This window comes from Narcine bancroftii, chromosome 4 (genome assembly GCF_036971445.1).
Source record: "Narcine bancroftii isolate sNarBan1 chromosome 4, sNarBan1.hap1, whole genome shotgun sequence".
NCBI classification, from domain to species: domain Eukaryota; kingdom Metazoa; phylum Chordata; class Chondrichthyes; order Torpediniformes; family Narcinidae; genus Narcine; species Narcine bancroftii.
In genome coordinates, this window is record NC_091472.1 from 130,022,996 (window position 1) to 130,042,112 (window position 19,117).

Here is a 19,117-nt window from a genome sequence, read left to right on the forward strand (position 1 = left end):
ATCCATCCAGCCCCATTTTCTCCCCATAACCCTTGATGCTCTGACTAATCAAATACCTGTCAATTTTTGCCTTAAATACACCTATTGACCTCACTTCCATCGCTGTCTTTGACAAAAAGTACCACAGACTCATGACCCTCTGACTAAAGAAATTTTCCCACATCTTTGTTTTAAATTTACGTCCTTTTATCCTGAAGTTATGCTATCTTGTCCTAGAATTCCCTACCATTGGAAACATCCTTGCCACATCAACCTGTCCAAACCTTTCAGCATTCAAAATGATTCTATGAGGTTCCCCACCTCAACCTTCTGTACTCCAACCAATAGAGTCCAAGAGCTAACCATCTTTCCTCATATGCTAACCCTTTCACTCCTGGTATCATTTAGTAAATCTTTTCAGAAGGATATTTGTATAGGTATTTCTTCTTTGTATGTACCTGTCCTGCACTTTTCCTATTTCTTGCAGCAACTCCAACCATCTGATCTCTTTCCTCTTTAGTGTGATTTTCCAATCGACTTTGGCCATTCCTCTCTCATGTGACTGTAATTTTCTTTTCTACACTGAAATAGCAACACATTGAACTTTAGCCTCTCTTTTTCGTATTTCAAAGTGAACACTGCCTCCTGAGGGTTCCTTTACTTTAAGCTTTTAAATCACATCTTCATTGCACAGCACCCCAAGAAGAGATGCTCATAAATTTATGAAAATTATTTCAAGACTTTTCTCCTCATCTCAGTGTTACATTGTTTATCCTTTATTCTAAGACAGATCAAGGCTCCTCAGGAAGCTAATCAATAATTAATAATAATGCAAGTCTGGAATATTGTAAGACAAGGAGAGGAAATGTGTTTGGAGTTTAGTTGGTGGTAAATAGCCCCCAAAATATTGCTTGGGAAATGGTAAAAATGTGAAAAAAGATTGACTTTTTTATTACTTTCTTTTTAATTTAATGGTTTCACTGTAATTTAATTGACTACTTTCAGTTGTACGAAGGAGGTGGGAGGGGATACAAATGTTTTTAAAAAATTATATGGTTTGTTTGAATTTTACGAGTCTATGAAAATTAAAATTAAATATTCAAAAAAAATGATGAAGAGAAACATAGCGCCAGAACATGTAATATAAGGTTTTTAGACTGAGTGAGCCTATGAGAAGCTGGACCAGTTAAGCTTCTGGTTATTTGTCACATGAGATGTTGATGGTAATGATTTAATTAGAGATTTTCAGATGCTTTCTTGGAGATGATTCTTACTTGGAAGTATCACGCAGAGGACATTTTGTCATGTTTTCCATGTTTTATAAGCGGACGCATACTGATTCGTTAGCTGAAATGCTCTATTTTGAACTAAGCACTGTATGGTGATAGTTAAATATCCTAATATTTGTCTGATGATAGAATAAAATTGATAAAGCAGCTGAAGGTAGTTGTGTCTATCACGCTGAGGATATCCTGCAACAATGATGGGCCTAGAAATACCTTCCTTTGTTTTGGGTATGACTGCAGCTAATGGAGTTTCCCACATGAAAACTCGATTCCAGTAACACAGTCAATATCATTTTGAAAGCAAATTCAATTTAAAATAGAATTCATTTCCTTCTTTGCTCCTTCTCCCCAAGGATTCCAATTTAATCAGATTTTATTTTGTTTCCAGGAGAGTCGTGTTTAGTTTATAATCAAATGCTGGTTGTTCTGTGTAGGTGTGAATAATGAAAGAATTGATTGTGATTGCATTCTCATTCATATTGTTTTCATTCTGTATCTAGATCAGAAATATATTTCATAACCTTTGATTATTTTTATTGGTAAATAATACTGTATTGTAGCATAATAGATTATCGAATTATCCTCATATTTTACCATCAGGTATGCCATGAAGTGCTTGGATAAAAAGAGAATCAAGATGAAACAGGGAGAAACTCTAGCCCTTAATGAACGAATTATGTTGTCGCTTGTCAGCACTGGGGTGAGTCTAAACCTAGCTTAATTTTCATATGCATGTTGTTTGCAGGTGATACATAGAACATGGGACATTACCACTTGTTCGAGGCCTTTCAGCCCATGTTATGCCGACCTACATAAATCTACTCCACAACAGTCTCATCCTTCCAATTCTTCCCTACCTCACATCCATGATCCTCTATTTTTCTTTTATCCATGTACCTGTCTAAGAGCCTTTTGAATGATCCTATTGTACCATTACCTCTTGGAATACATTTGGTTCCTTGGATCCCATGCCTCATGACTTTCTGAATAAGCCTATCATGAGGACCTTGTCAAATGTGGTACATTTATATTAAATGTAAACCATATGAGGGCAGAACGAACAATCCAGGAATATTTAAAAGTATGTGCGTTGGATACCATCATGTGTAAAAATGAAGTCCTCCATTTGGCTCTGGTGTAGATAAATTCAAGAAGCTTGCCTGTCTCTGCATTGGATATATTGGTGAGGTTTCTGGCTTTCATGTTATTATAGAGCAAGTAAAAGATGGTGCTAAATTTTTGAGAACAGCTTATTTGAGGGGAACTCTTCATAATTGCTCTTTATTAAACAGAGTCAAAAATATTTGTGATGTTAAAGAACGCCGTACACCGTGTTTGATGCTGCTCCCTCTTGTAGAGCATGGTCATGCCTACCATGCCTCTTGATGGACAAAATCCACATTGTGGATCTGGGACAAGATATTTAACTCCTTGAAGAAGAGAGTTGTAATGATACCCATTGGATGTCAGCAGGGAACCGACTTGTAATTACTGAAACTGGACATCTTCTTTCTTGACGTTGGGTCTGAATTGCAGCGTCTCTGATCTCCCCTGGCATGTCCTTCTCTTCCCAGATGAGTGAAATGAAATTGTGGATTTGTGCCTGATGTATGCCCTTCATATTGATTTTCTTGTGACAATGTTTCTGTTGCCTTACCACCAAGTTGCCAGCAAGACCAAGTGAATTAGGTGAAGGGTGATCTAACTCTTATCAGAACCAAAAATCTGTAAGCTAATGGTCTCCATTTTCCCACTGCTGTTGTTTTTTCTCAATCTCAGCATTAAAAATTCACCCATGCTTTATTTTTCAGCATGCAATACAATCTAGAATGGCAGCTGAGATGAGTTTTGTTGAACTTATGGCTGCATCAGATATTCAGCCAGTTTTTTATATTCTTGCTTCAACCTCAGCATTATTTTGCATACACCATATTTCTTGCAGCATTGGGGAATGTAATCTTGTTATTCTGTAAGCTATTACTGGAAGAATCATATTTTATTAACGCTATGCTGCAAGAGATTTTCTGTAGAAGATAAATCCCACTGTGTACTTTGTAACCTGGTTCATCCTTACGCAGAACCAATCTTTCCTTTCCACTGACTTGTCATCGTACACTCAGCCGCTGATCCACACCAACCAACCCATCACTGCCCCCCAGTCAATCCCCTCAAATCTTCACTCATCTCACTCCCAGCCCTTAAGCACACTTCACCCTCCACTTCCTTTCACATTTGTCATTCCTTATCAGGAACCCCCAGTCCTTGGATTAATCATTGATCCTACTGCTGAGGCTTGATTAACTCTCCCTCTATCATCACAAATCCCTGAGTTCATTTTGTCTTTGGCTCAGCATTCAGCCTCACCCTCCAAGCGTCCTCACCTTGCCATTGACAATTAGCTTCATGCTGACAAAGATGCTCTTGTCCCAAATTGGCTCTCAGAATTTTGACATTCCCAGATAAATTTAGCAGGTGGCACATATTCAACTTTAAAAGTGTGCAACACTTGATCACACTAAACTGAATGGAACAATTTCTATACGAAATTGCATCGATAATGTTGAGGCATTTTCTGCATCAGATGTGAACCTCATGACATCATTGTGCAATGTTTCTTTGGGAAATTTGATTACATGTTTAGTGGTGCACCTATAGTTGGGCACTCCCAGTTCCATCAGCTTTAGTGTGGTTTTTCTCATTGTAGCAATGAGTGCAGACCTTTTTGAGCAAGCCATGATTGGGCAGAATGGGAACTCAGCTCACCTGTCTACCCTTCAATTTAGTGACTTAAATCTACATCCTTCAGCAACACATGAAGCTTACCATCAATTTCTTGACCCTTCTCACCCATGTACGACTCTGCTTGTTCACAAATCATAGTAGCTATCAGCACCAAAGCATAGTGCCATTGGTCCAGATTATGATAAATTATAAATGCATAATTTGATACCAACCCTCTCTTTGCCCATCCTAAACATCAAGCCTGTCTACCCTGTGATGCTATGGGGCAAAAGAATACCATGGTCAACGTTTTCAAGTTACTGACCTCAAAGTGTTAGCAAGCCAGCTTGATGTTTAATTTGTGCAGTTAGTGGTTGCTTTGGCAAATGAGTGTCTCACTGCTGCTGAGTTTAATGAATCGTGCTTTATTGCCTGTTGAAAAATGCAGTGCTCAATGGTAACAAAGTGGCTTTCTCATGCTCTCAATAGCTAGCAGCAGGTCTAATCAAGCTGCCTCCAACAGTGATCCAAAGGATAGTGTATATCCATGAAAATAGCTAAATTAAGGTGGTTCTTTCAGAATCACTGACCAAAAGGTGAGCCTTGAAAGCAAATCACAGAATATTATATTAGTTCATGTTTAATATTTTATGCTTCATCAGTTCTTTGTTCTGTGGGAAACCATTGGATGTGCAATACTTTGATTTTACAAGAGCATTTTATTAGGTTATTGCAGAAAATAAAATGGTGTAGGAGGTAATGTATTGGCATGAATCAAAGATCGGTTGACTACATTGGAAACAGAGAATAGACATGAATGCGTATTTTTCTGGTTGGTAACTTGCAGTCAGACGTAGTGAGAGGAAACTTCCAGGCAAACCTCTAAGCAAAGCTTGAGGTTGCAAACTGCCTCACGGACACGTCTCCTGAAACCCTCTGGAATCAGCTGAAAACGGCCATACTACAATCCACTGAAGAGGTACTGGGCTTCTCTTCCTGGAAAAACAAGGACTGGTTTGACGAAAACAACCAGGAAATCCAGGAGCTGCTGGCAAAGAAGCGATCTGCCCACCAGGCTCATCTTGCAAAGCCTTCCTGGCCAGAGAAAAAACGAGCCTTCCGTCTCGCATGCAGCCACCTTCAGCGCAAACTCCGGGAGATCCAAAATGAGTGGTGGACTAGCCTCGCCAAATGAATCCAGATTAGCGCCGACATTGGCGACTTCAGGGGTTTTTATGAGACACTAAAGGCGGTGTACAGCCCCTCACCCCAAGTCCAAAGCCCTCTGCACAGCTCAGATGGCGAAGCCCTCCTCAGCGACAAGATCTCCATCCTCAATCGATGGTCAGAACACTTCCAATCCCTTTTCAGTGCCAACCGCTCAGTCCAAGAATCCGCCCTGCTCCAGCTCCCTCAACAACCCTTAAGGCTAGAGCTGGATGAGGTCCTTACCCGGGAAGAGACATATAAGGCAATTGAACAACTAAAAAGTGGCAAAGCAGCAGGTATGGATGGAATCCCCCCCAGAGGCCTGGAAGGATGGCGGCAAAGCTCTGCATACCAAACTGCAAAGTTTTTCATGCTCTACTGGGACAAAGGAAAGCTACCTCAGGACCTTCGTGATGCCATCATCATCACCCTGTACAAAAACAAAGGTGAGAAATCAGACTGCTCAAACTACAGGGGAATCACGCTGCTCTCCATTGCAGGCAAAATCTTCGCTAGGATTCTCCTTAATAGACTAATACCTAGTGTCGCCGAAAATGTCCTCCCAGAATCACAGTTTGGCATTCGCACAAACAGAGGAACTACTGACATAGTCTTTGCCCTCAGACAGCTCCAAGAAAAGTGCAGAGAACAAAACAAAGGACACTACATCACCTTTGTTGATCTCACCAAAGCCTTTGACACCGTGAGCAGGAAAGGGCTTTGGCAAATACTAGAGCGCCTCAGATGCTCCCTCAAGTTCCTCAACATGGTTATCCAACTGCACGAAAACCAACAAGGTCGGTTCAGATACAACAATGAGCTCTCCGGAACCCTTCTCCATTGACAACGGCGTGAAGCAAGGCTGCGTCCTCACACCAACCCTCTTTACTATCTTCTTCAGCATGATGCTGAAACAAGCCATGAAAGACCTCAACAATGAAGACACTGTTTACATCCGGTACCACACGGATGGCAGTCTCTTCAATCTGAGGCGCCTGCAAGCTCACACCAAGACACAAGAGCAACTTGTCCGTGAACTACTCTTTGCAGACAATGCCGCTTTAGTTGCCCATTCAGAGCCAGCTCTCCAGCGCATGACGTCCTGTTTTGCGGAAACTGCCAAAATGTTTGGCCTGGAAGTCAGCCTGAAGAAAACTGAGGTCCTCCATCAGCCAGCTCCCCACCATGACCACCAGCACACCCACATCTCCATCGGGCACACTGAACTCAAAACGGTCAACCAGTTTACCTACCTCGGCTGCACCATTTCATCTGATGCAAGGATCGACAAAGAGATAGACAACAGACTCACCAAGGCAAATAGCGCCTTTGGAAGACTACACAAAAGAATCTGGAAAAACAACCATCTGAAGAAACACACAAAGATCAGCGTGTACAGAGCCGTCGTCATACCCACGCTCCTGTTCGGCTCCAAATCATGCGTCCTCTACCGGCATCACCTACAGCTCCTAGAATGCTTCCATCCGCTCCATCCTCAACATTCATTGGAGTGACTTCATCACCAACATCGAAGTACTCGAGCTGGCAGAGTCCGCAAGCATTGAATCCATGCTGCTGAAGACCCAACTGCGCTGGGTGGGTCATGTCTCCAGAATGGAGGACCATCGCCTTCCCAAGATCGTGTTATATGGCGAGCTCTCCACTGGCCACCGAGACAGAGGTGCACCAAAGAAGAGGTACAAGGACTGCTTAAAGAAATCTCTTGGTGCTTGCCACATTGACCACCGCCAGTGGGCTGATATCGCCTCCAACCGTGCATCTTGGCGCCTCACAGTTCGGCGGGCAGCAACCTCCTTTGAAGAAGACTGCAGAGCCCACCTCACTGACAAAAGACAAAGGAGGAAAAACCTAACACCCAACCCCAACCAACCAATTTTCCATTGCAACTGCCGCAACCGTGCCTGCCTGTCCCGCTTCGGACTTGTCAGTCACCAACAAGCCTGCAGCAGACGTGGACATACCCTCCATAAATCTTCATCCGAGTAGCCAAGCCAAAGAAAAGAAAAAACATACAATGAGTAGAATAATACATGTATCATATCAATCATGAGGTCCTGACTTTTTACAATGTATAAAAAATTATTTGGATGAAGAGAAAGAGGGACCATTGCTAAATTGTTGAAGATAAAAGTATACATAGGAAAATATATGCACTGGAGGCGAAACCACGGATTCCAATCAAGAGGTCTTAGGAGGATGCAAAGGGATGCTAATAGGTTAAGTAAGTGGGCAAAAATCTGGGAAATTAAGTACAATGTTGGAAGGAAAAAAATAAAATGTTTATTTTCTAAATAGTGAGAGATTTTGCTGAAGGATCTTGTTGTTCAAATGAAAGAGCGTAAAAAGCCAGTTTGCAAGTACAGCAAAATAATTAGGAAAGCTGACAGAATGTTTGTAGATGGTAGTTAAATACAAAAGGATGGCTTGGAGCTTGTGGATGGCTTGGAGCTTGTCAAATGTGTTCAAGAAAGTTTTCTAAATCAATATATAGAGATACGAATGAGAAAGTGCAATACTGGATCTCATATTAGGGAATGAGACAGGGCAGGTGACAGAAGTATGTGTAGGGGAACATTTTGGGTCCACTGATCATAATGCCATTAGTTTCAAGTTAATTACGGAAAAAGATAGGTCTGGGCCTCAGGTTGAGATTCTAAATTTTAGAAAGGCTAATTTTGAGGAAATAAGAAAGGATCTAGAATGCATGGATTAGAATATCTTGTTTTACAGCAAGGATGTGTGAGGTAAGTGGAGGACCTTCAACGGTGAAATTATGAGAGTACGTAGTTTATATGTTCCTGTTAGGATTAAAGGCAAGGTTTGAAGGTCTAGGGAACCTTGGTTTTCAAGGGATATTGGGGACTTCGTTCAGGAGAGAGGTATACAACATTGAGCAAATGAGGTACTTGAAGAGTATAAACAAATTCAAGAAAACCTCAATAAAGAAATCAGGAAGGCTAAGGAAGACATGAAGTTGCTTTGGCAAACAATGTGAAGGAAAATCCTTTCGCTTTCTACAGGTATATTAGAGGAAAAGAGAATAAGGGACAAAATTGGTCCCCTTGAAGATCAGAGTGGTTGGCTTTGTATGGAGCCCAAAGGGATGGGGGAGATCTAATTTTTTTTTCATCAGTATTCACTCAGGAAATGGGCACAGAGTAATGGGAAATAAGGAAAACAAACAGTGAGGTCATGGAACCTATACAGATTAAAGAGGGGGAAGTGCTTGCTGCCTTAAAGCAAATAAGAGTGGATAAATCCCTAAGGCCTGACAAGATATTCCCTTGGACCTTGAGGGAATCTAGAACAGAAATTTCACGGGCTCTGTCAGAAATATTTAAAATGTCCTTAGCCATGGGTGTGGTGCCAGAGGATTGGAAGGTAGCTCACATTGTTATATTGGTTATTAAAAAAAAGGCCTCTAAAAGTAACCCTGGAAATTATAGGCCAGTGAGCTTGACATCAGTAGTAGGTAAATTTTTGGAAGGTATTCTGAGAGATCGGATATATAATTATTTAGATAGCCAGGGACTGATTAGGAATAATCACCATGGTATTATACATGGAAGGTCATGTTTAACCAACCTTATAGTGTTTTTCAAGCTTAGTTACCAGGAAAGTTGATGAAAAAAAGGATGTGAATGTTGTCTACGTGGACTTCAATAAGGCCTTTGACAAGATCCCGCATAGGAGCTTAGTCAGGAAGGTTTGAAATGCTAGGTATTCATGGCGAAGTAGTGAACTGGATTCAATAATTGCTGGATGAGGGAAACCAGAGAGTAGTGGTGGAAGATTGCCTCTCAAATTGGAGGCCTGAGATTAGTTGTGTGTCTCAGGGATCAGTACTGGAACCATTGTTGTTTGTCATTTATTTTAATGATCTAGATGATAATGTGGTAAATTGAATCAGCAGGTTTTCAGTTGACTCTAAGTTTGGAGATGTTGTGGACAGTGAAGAAGGTTTTTCAAAGCTTTCAGATGGATCTGGACCAGCTGGCAAAATGGGCTGAAAAATGGCAGATGGAGTTTAATGCACACAAGTGTGAGCTGTTGCAACAAACTAAGAAAGGACATATATGGTAAATTATTAGGGGACAGAGGAGTGCTGTAGAACAGAGGGACCTGGGAATGCAGACACATAATTCCCTGAAAGTTTTATCAAAGTTTTATGGTGTTGTAAAGAGAGCTTATGGCATATTGTCCTTCATAAATCAAAAATTTGAGTAAAGGTGTTGGGATGTTATGGTAAACTTGTACAAGACATTGATGGGGCTAAATTTGGAGAATTGTGTGCAGTTTTGGTCATCTAACTAAAGGAAAGATACAAGATTGAAAGAGAACAAAGAAGATTTACTAGGATGTTGCTGAGACTTCAGGAACTAGGTTAGAGGGAAAGATTAGAAAGATAAGGACTTTAGGGAATGAGGGGAAATTTGATAGAGGTATTTAAATTATGAGGGAGATAGAGTAAATGTAGATAGGCTTTTTCCACTGAGGGTAGGTGAGATGCAAACCAAAGGATGTAGGTTAAGGGAGAAAGGGGAAAAGTTTAGGGGGAATAAGAGGGGTATCTTCTTCACTCAGAGAGTGGTGGGAGTGTGGAATGAGCTTACAGTTGAAGTGGTGAATGCAGGCTCAATTTTAATATTTAAAAACAATTTGGACAGGTCCATGAATGGGAGAGGTATGGAGGGCTTATGGGCTGGGTGCAGGTCAGTGGGACTAGGCAAAAAAATGGTTTAGCACAGACTAGAGGGGCCAAGGTGGCCAGTTTCTGTGCTGTAATTGTTCTATGGTTCTAAGGAGGTTATAGTTCAATTATATTGAGCATTGATGAGTCCACATGTGGAGTTAGAGAATAGCAAACCATAATCAGGGTTATATAGTTAATATGGGAACCATTGATACAAGAAAGACAAGTCTTCAAATCTTGACAACAAAATGTAACTTGCCCGCAGTCAAGATTCAAGATTATTTTGTAATGTAATAAAGCAGATGTAATATTATACTAAGATGTATTTTATCTGCTCTAAGGCAGACTAAGGTTTGCCATGAGCAGAAATTGCCCAAGAGCCCTTAAGGTCAAAGAGAAGCTTAAGAGAGTTCCTTCAGAGTCATTGAGTATCTGTGGATTTGCCTCCAGTGCTCCTGTACCCTCTGCACCCACACAAACTTAAGCCCAAACCATGGGCAACCCAAGATCCAGGTCCAAACCTCCAAAATGATCAAGAAGCCTTTAGTGCCCAAGGCCCCTCGGTAGTCCCTCCTGCCCTTGACACTCTGTCACATCTCATTTTTGATACCTGGAATCCTTTTAGCCAATCTCTAGCAGTCTGCAGCCTCGTGTAAGTCTTTGACTACAAGTGGCCAGCAGCCCATAACCTGCATGGGTTCCCTGTCTCAAATTGCCAACAGCCTGTATATTCTTCAGCCGCAGACCCCCTCATTGGTCCATTGCCATCATAACTGTCCTATTGGGTCGTCTCCTCTACTCCTCCTCAAACAGGGAGGGGAAGGTTGGTAAGAGGGGTGATCTCCCCATTTTTCTGGTGCTCTGCTTCAGTCCTCTGTTTCCCCAGCGTCTGTAACCCCTTGGGGCCGCTGCCAGCACAGGTGCGGCCATCTTGGTCCTAGACCCTGTGGTCGCAAGATTTTAAAATAAAACACCATCAGCTCCTTTAATAGGCAGTTTAAAGCCTGTATGGAGCTGTCACTATTTTCACTGGGCGGTAAAACCTGCAGTGGAGCACTGTGTCTCCACTCCCCGCTCTTCCCAGGTCTGCACCAGTGTTGCTGTTGCAGCAGGTCCTGCAGAGCTGTCATTTTCTTTTTAAGTCATTAGTTTTGAACTTCTGACATGTCTTCTTTCTTTCTTTGGCTTGGCTTCGTGGACGAAGATTTATGGAGGGGGTAAAAAGTCCACGTCAGCTGCAGGCTCGTTTGTGGCTGACAAGTCCGATGCGGGACAGGCAGACACGATTGCAGCGGTTGCAAGGGAAAATTGGTTGGTTGGGGTTGGGTGTTGGGTTTTTCCTCCTTTGCCTTTTGTCAGTGAGGTGGGCTCTGCGGTCTTCTTCAAAGGAGGTTGCTGCCCGCCAAACTGTGAGGCGCCAAGATGCACGGTTTGAGGCGTTATCAGCCCTCTGGCGGTGGTCAATGTGGCAGGCACCAAGAGATTTCTTTAGGCAGTCCTTGTACCTTTTCTTTGGTGCACCTCTGTCACGGTGGCCAGTGGAGAGCTCGCCATATAACACGATCTTGGGAAGGCAATGGTCCTCCATTCTGGAGACGTGACCCATCCAGCGCAGCTGGATCTTCAGCAGCGTGGACTCGATGCTGTCAACCTCTGCCATCTCGAGTACTTCGACTTTAGGGGTGTAAGCGCTCCAATGGATGTTGAGGATGGAGCGGAGACAACGCTGGTGGAAGCGTTCTAGGAGCCGTAGGTGATGCCGGTAGAGGACGCATGATTTGGAGCCGAACAGGAGCGTGGGTATGACGACGGCTCTGTACACGCTGATCTTTGTGTGTTTCTTCAGATGGTTGTTTTTCCAGATTCTTTTGTGTAGTCTTCCAAAGGCGCTATTTGCCTTGGTGAGTCTGTTGTCTATCTCTTTGTCGATCCTTGCATCAGATGAAATGGTGCAGCCGAGGTAGGTAAACTGGTTGACCGTTTTGAGTTCAGTGTGCCCGATGGAGATGTGGGGGTGCTGGTGGTCATGGTGGGGAGCTGGCTGATGGAGGACCTCAGTTTTCTTCAGGCTGACTTCCAGGCCAAACATTTTGGCAGTTTCCGCAAAACAGGACGTCATGCGCTGGAGAGCTGGCTCTGAATGGGCAACTAAAGGACTCTACATCACCTTTGTTGACCTCACCAAAGCCTTCGACACCGTGAGCAGGAAATGGCTTTGGCAAATACTAGAGCGCATCGGATGTCCCCCAAAGTTCCTCAACATGATTATCCAACTGCACGAAAACCAACAAGGTCGGGTCAGATACAGCAATGAGCTCTCTGAACCCTTCTCCATTAACAATGGCGTGAAGCAAGGCTGTGTTCTCGCACCAACCCTCTTTTCAATCTTCTTCAGCATGATGCTGAACCAAGCCATGAAAGACCCCAACAATGAAGACGCTGTTTACATCCGGTACCGCACGGATGGCAGTCTCTTCAATCTGAGGCGCCTGCAAGCTCACACCATTCTGACATGTCACTGAGTAAATAAAGACATCTCTAAACAGCAGCTATATTGTCTCTATAGGGAGCCACTCAACATCAATGTTATACGAGAAAGTGATTAGTTCCTCATTGTACACGTCTGTTTAGGTGTATTTGTCAATATTGGCTCAGTCTAAATATTTCTGTGCATGAAACTTGTATCCCTTGAATTACTTAATATTCAAAAATTGTAAATTTCTGCCTTGAATGCATGATTAAGCCTCCACAGATATTTTGGGTAAGGAACTGTTTTCTGGGGAAGGGAATTTGATCTCGTCTTTGTTCAAAATGACTGAACTTTTATTTTGAGGCTGTGACGCTTGGTCCTAGACATCCCAGCTAGAAGAAGCATAATTCCCACATCTCCCTTTTTACAATTTTGTGCTTCAATGAATTGACTTCTCATTCTTTTCAACTCAAGAGAGTACAGACCTGGACTGCTTAATATTGATGCATACGGCAAACCTACTATTCTAAAATACAAACTGGTGAACTTTGTTGGGCTCCCTTTATCACATTTATTCTTTACCTTAAGAATGAAGTCCAGACTCATACACAGTATTTCAAAGGCAGTCAAATGGAACAATAAATTCCAACAAATAATTTGTCTTCCTGATTGCTGGCTATAATTCCAAATTAACTTCAAATGAATTATGTATCACTTGGGTTATTTTCTCTAGACAGACAGAAGTTCAAGAGAGGCTTATATAATTTTAAGAAGAATAGATAGGGTAAACCAGTGGTTCTCAACCTTTTTTGCCCTGTGATTGAATATAGATATGTTTTTGGGAGATAAATTGGTGCAGGGTTTGTTAGTGTAGGTCACATAGAAACACTTTAAAACAGATCTTATTTAAAATACTGGAGCTCTGCTAATGCTAGGCAAGTCAGGGCCTCAGAGCCTTTGCAAAAGCTTTGGAGAGTGCCCAAGAGACTTCACTAAAGCAACAGATGAAAGAGCTTGTCGGAACTGCATATTGTTGGGAAGGGAACTTGCTGTTCTAAGAAGGTCATGTGGTTTTGCAGAGAGAGTCAAACAGGCTTTCTCTCTGTGTCAGACACAGAGATCAGTTCTACAGTGTTACAGTCAGTCAGCAACTGGGACCGGAACAGGACAAGCTGGCAAGTTTGTGGAAAACCCCACTTGGAAGACAGGTTATGAGTTCTTAGTTCAGCCTAGTCAAAGCCCTTGTGGTTCATGCAAGAGGAGAGGACTGGCTATCTAATGTTCCACTTGGAATAAGAGAAACAAAAAGGCACTCTGTGGTGACCTGAAAGAAAGAGGTTATCATGTGGAGAACCCTGAGAGGGCAGGTTTCTTCGACAAGACACTGAAGTGGCTGGGTGTCCATCATATAAAAAATCTCTCTCTGAAAACTGACAGGAACCTTCCTGAGCGATAACCATTTACCTTTCAAGCACCAAAGCCTGGTAAACTTTATAAATGTTAAATTCTGTGCACAGTATAAGAATTGTCTGCCACCAGTGAACATGGAAGAATGAGAAGTTATATTGGACTGTGAATCAAAGAACTTTTCTGAACTTACACACACATTATATACCCGTGCGCTTAGAATTCAAAGGGGTTTAAGTTAGGTTAGCTAAGTCAATAATGATAAGTTAAAGTGTGATTCTGTTTTCATGTTTAAAGATTATTAAAAACAACTTTTGTTTAAGTAACCATTTGTCTTGGTGAATATCTATTGCTGCTGGGCTTTGGGTTCCTCTGGGCTCAAAACAGCCCTAGGCTCCACTTTAATTTTTCAAGAAAACGTACACCCCACCATTAGTGGGAAAAAGTTGTATATTCAAAAGAAGTTTTAATTAAATCATTTACTGCAAGTGTGTTTCATTGCAATTAAGGTCAGGAAATGCACTGGAACACATTTCATATTCAACTACTACTTCACTATATCAACCATCTCAAACACACATTCAACAATTGTCGAACCTTGCCCCAATGCAATTTTTTTTTTGATTTGTGGGACCAATTTTGTTAGTTTCAACTTTAAATCTCACATTTTGTAATTTCTAGTTGGTTTCTCTTAGCTTGTAGCAAATCACTCACAGCACTGAAGCCACATTCTACAAAATAAGTCGATGGAAAATGTATCAATAATTCCCTTGCTAAAGTAGTCGAGTTTGGGTATTTCTTCAACCTTGTTGGTTCCTTTCACTTTGAACAGAGGTGTCACAGATTCGTCATGTTGTAACTCCGATAACTCCTCTTGGTATTGCACTGGAACTTCACCAGCAATGTCTGAGTCAACCAAGAGGGAAAATCCATTGCCTTTCAAATCATTGAAGTCAATAGCCAACATTTTCAAATGGTCAACAATGATGTTTGCAGCAGCATTAATTACCTCACACTTATCCAACCAATAGAATTGACTGAAATTTCTTGTAGAAATGTTCCTTTGCCATAATTCTAGAAGTGTCATGAATCCAAATATCTTTGTTTTTGCATCAGCGAAGGTCATTCATATTTGTTACTTGGATTTGCTTGTTCAATGTACTTAGTTTTTCAAAAATGTCCATCTGTTGTTAGCAAGAGCTATATTTCAGGTTTGTCCTTCAAAAATTTGCTGAGATCAAACAGTTCCATAAACCTTTCGAAGCAGTTTCCCTTTGTGAACCACCTTACTTCAGGGTGAAGCAATAATCTCACATGTTCTGCAATTTTTTCAACACAAAATTGCTTAAACAAATGTTCACATTTGACATTAGCTTTGATGGCATTGATACATTTGATCACAGAATGCAGCATCTTGTGTAGAACAGGGTAAACTTTCTTGACAACTAAGTTTTCTCGGTTGATAACATAATGCACAACCAACATATTTCGATTTTCATCCTTCATTAATTTTAAACATCCTGTGCTTTTTTTAACCCATCATAGCAGGTTCACCATCTGCAGCACAAGATACAATGTTTCCTTTTGGTATTTCATTTTATCCAAATAATTTTTGAGCTTTTTGTAGTGTTTGTTTCCAATGATTCACAAAACAACACCTCTTCTTGAAACTCGTCCTGATCAATATATCTCACATATGCCAATAACAGAACCTCACTGTTCCGTACGGTAGATTCATCCAGTTGTATAGAGAACTTTAGAGATTGCAACTTCTTATTAAGCTGTTTTTCAACATCCTGACCATGTCATCTATTCTTTTGCAGACAGTATTATTACTCAATGACATTGCTCAGACACCTTTGTCATCTTTTTGCAGAAATGTTTTGAAAAACAATGATATTGTGGGTTTAATCAGTTCCTCCCCAATCCTACGATTCTTCCCATGTTTTGCTATCACCAGAGAAATTTCATAGCTAACTTCAAGGGTACAATTCAGGGCTGTAGTTTGTGCAGTGATTTTAAAATATTCCAATTTCAAATTGACATGGTTAGGATGTTTTACCCTCAAATGAGCTTAAAGATGGCCTGCTTTCATTGATTCATTTGTCAAAGTCTGTTGGCATAATAGGCAAAAAGGAGCACGTTCATCATGTACAACAGGTATAAACCCAAACTTCAGGAACTCCATTGAATATTGACAAACCTTTTTCTTGTTTGGTCTGCTCATTTTGAATATACAACAGCATGAGCTCCCAGAAACAGATATGTCTTAGAATTGAAAAATGTAATAAAACTAATGATCGAATGAAAGGAAGAATGCTGACCCTAAAAAAAATGGGAAAAAAAACTAGTACATTTTCTGACATTTTTTTTCTCGCAGAGCGTGTATCAAAACTGCACAAGCCTCGTACTTTACTTTCTGGGGTACCCCTCTCCGCCCCCCCCCCCATCAATACACTAGTGCACAAAGAAACATACAGTCTCACTCACTACTGAAATGAAAAAAATAAAAGGGTATGGACGGAGACATGATTTTGGAGATAATTTGGAATCCTCATCGCCAATGAGATAATTTGAAATGGATGATAATAAGATCAGTCACAAAAAATATTATTATAATGTTAACCAAGGATAACAACAGTTAAAATAAGGGAAACATTAGAAGACTGAAAATGCATGTTATGAAATCAAAAAGAACGAAGTGATTTTACTTGGAAGTTACCACAATTGTGTTGTCCTAACAGTGTTGCCAAGTCACATCTTTTACACCAACATAACAAGTTTATTTTTTCAAACCAACTTTTTAAATTATTTCCCAAAATATCCTTACACCCACTAAAATATTCTTAAGCCCCACCAAAATATTCCCACTCTCCACCGGTGGGGCGTATGCCTCACTTTGAGAATCTGCGGGGTAAGACTGTCAAATTCTATATCATGCATTCACAGTGAGTGGAGAAAAGTTCAAAGAAATTGTTTGAGGCAAGGTTCACGCAGAGGGTGGGAGATGCCTGGAATGCATTAACAGGAGTAGTGGTGGAAGCAGATTTGATTGTGTTTTGGAGGCTGTTTGACATGTGTTAATGTAGGGAAATGAATTATGTGCAGACAGAAGTTGTGTGTTGTTTGCTTTGGACATTGTTGGCCGACAACCTATTCCTGTGCTGTATTGTTCTATGTTTCGTGATACCTTGTCCTTCTAAACAGCAATGTTTTTCAATCTCTCTTTCTCATTTAAAAATACCCCAAATTCTTTTTATTCTTACAAATTGTTGATCTCACATTTTCCACATTATATTTAATCTTCCATATGTTGTTCAATCATTTAATCTGTATCTCCTGAAACTGCTCTGCACTCTCCTCTCAACTCAGCTAACTTTATCAACGTTATTTTCCAGCTGGGTTCTCGGCTCTTTTAAATAAATTAATGATGTATAATCATATAAGATCTCAAATATTAGATGTTCTTTACAGATAAAATATGCATCGGAGCTCCATTCTTAGGGAGGCATCGTGTTTTACATGTGTGGGGAAAGCTATCCACAGGATAGATAACTCTAACGCTCTCAGAAAGATGGAATATAATAGGATATTATCCAAAAGCAGATCTCAAGATTCAAGATTCATTTCTTGTCATGTAATAAAACAGGTATAATATTACACAAAATTTACTTTAGTCTGCTGTAAATCAGACATCAGCAGAAATTGCCGGACGCCTCTGATAGTCAGAGAAAGAGAAACAAAAAAGTGAACCCCAAGAGTCACTAAATGTTTGTGGATTTGCTTCCAGCATTCCCACAGCCTCTGCAGCCAAGACCCCAGTTCAAATAATCGGCAACCCGAATTCCAGATCCAAACCTCTGATAAGATCAGGAAACCTTCACTACCCTCTCACATCCTGGTTCCTATACCTGGTACCCTTTCAGCCAGTTTTCAGCACTCCACAGCCTGCTATGAGTCTTTTGACTGCATTTGCCAGTAGCCTGCAGCCTGTGTGGGTTCCTTGCCTTAAATTACTGACAGCTCACCGCCTGTGTGTTCTTCAGCCACAAAGCCCCTCATTGGTTCACTGCTGTGATCTGCTTCTCCTTCTCAAATGGGGGCTGGTCTCCCTCTTTTCTGGTACCCTGCACTCGTCCTCTGCTTCTCCGGAATTTGCAACCCCCCAAGGTTGCTGCTGAACACAGGCGTCGCTATCGTGGGCCAAGACCTGTAGTCGCAGATTTTAAAATAAACCACCATCAGCACCTTTAACAGGCCATTTAAACCTGTTCCATTGCAGTGGAGGGGGAACCAAGTTTATACTGTGTGAAGTTTTATCTTAATATACACACACATACTTATGTGATGTTGGATTTTTAGTTTCATTCCTTTTTCTTCATTGTATTGTATTTCTTACAAAAACCATTAAAAAATATTAAAAAGAGAAAGAAAACTTGTACAGACCCTTCAGCAGTTGGACTGGACAGTTAGACCCCGTGGAGGAGCGCTGTGTCTGCGCTCCCAATTCTCTGCATGTCTGCACCAGTGGCAGCGTTGCTGTGACAGCAGCTCTGGCATCACCACATTCTGATGGTTATCCCTTTGCTTTTGAACTGTCATCATTTTCACCACATTTATGTACTTTCTCTTATTAAATCAGTATACTACTAAAATGTTTTTCTGTTAACATTAAGTAAATGATACTTCTGCAAAGTTTAAACAATCATACTTGTCAACATTTATACAGTAAAAGGAATATAGAATTTCATTATGCAACAGTTAAACAATAAAATCTGCAAACTCTGTGATTATAGTTTGGACAAAAATGCTGGAGAAACTCAGCAAAAAGTAGGAAAGTGTCGAAAGAAAATGGTGAGGGAGGAGCATTGGCCCATAGGTAAGGGGTCATTGATGGGCATGATTAGGAAGGCACAAGAGAAAAAAGCTGAGGTGTTAGGGGGAAGGGGATAAATCTCTGAATGTAGAGGGAATGGGATGGAGCATTAGAGTAAAGAAGACAGAAGGATAGGGAAGTGAGGGAGACTAAGGTGTGGCCTAACAGAAACTGGATAAGTCACTGTTAATGCCATCTGATTGGAGAGTGCCCAGAAGGAATATTGGGTGTTGCTCCTCCAATTTATGGGTAACCTTGGTTCAGCAATGCACAAGGCCATTAACTGACATGCTAGGGTAGGAAAGGGGCATCGAAATGAAATGGTTGGCACAGGGAGATCCCTGCCATTGTTGCAGCAGAGCGAAGATGCTCAACAAAGCCATCTCCGAGTCTGCGTCCAGTTTCTCCATTGTAGAGAAGGCCACAATGGGAGCATTGGCTGCAGTTGATGACAC

The 19,117-nt window shown here is 41.2% G+C and overlaps 1 protein-coding gene across 1 annotated transcript in view; it reads left to right on the forward strand.

The window, feature by feature from the left end:
• Positions 1-19,117, forward strand: part of grk3 (G protein-coupled receptor kinase 3) — a 349,456-nt gene that overhangs the window by 209,829 nt on the left and 120,510 nt on the right. The window contains exon 9 of the mRNA XM_069932852.1: positions 1,866-1,965. Coding sequence (XP_069788953.1) covers positions 1,866-1,965 — 100 coding nt within the window. The remainder of the gene's footprint in view (positions 1-1,865; positions 1,966-19,117) is intronic.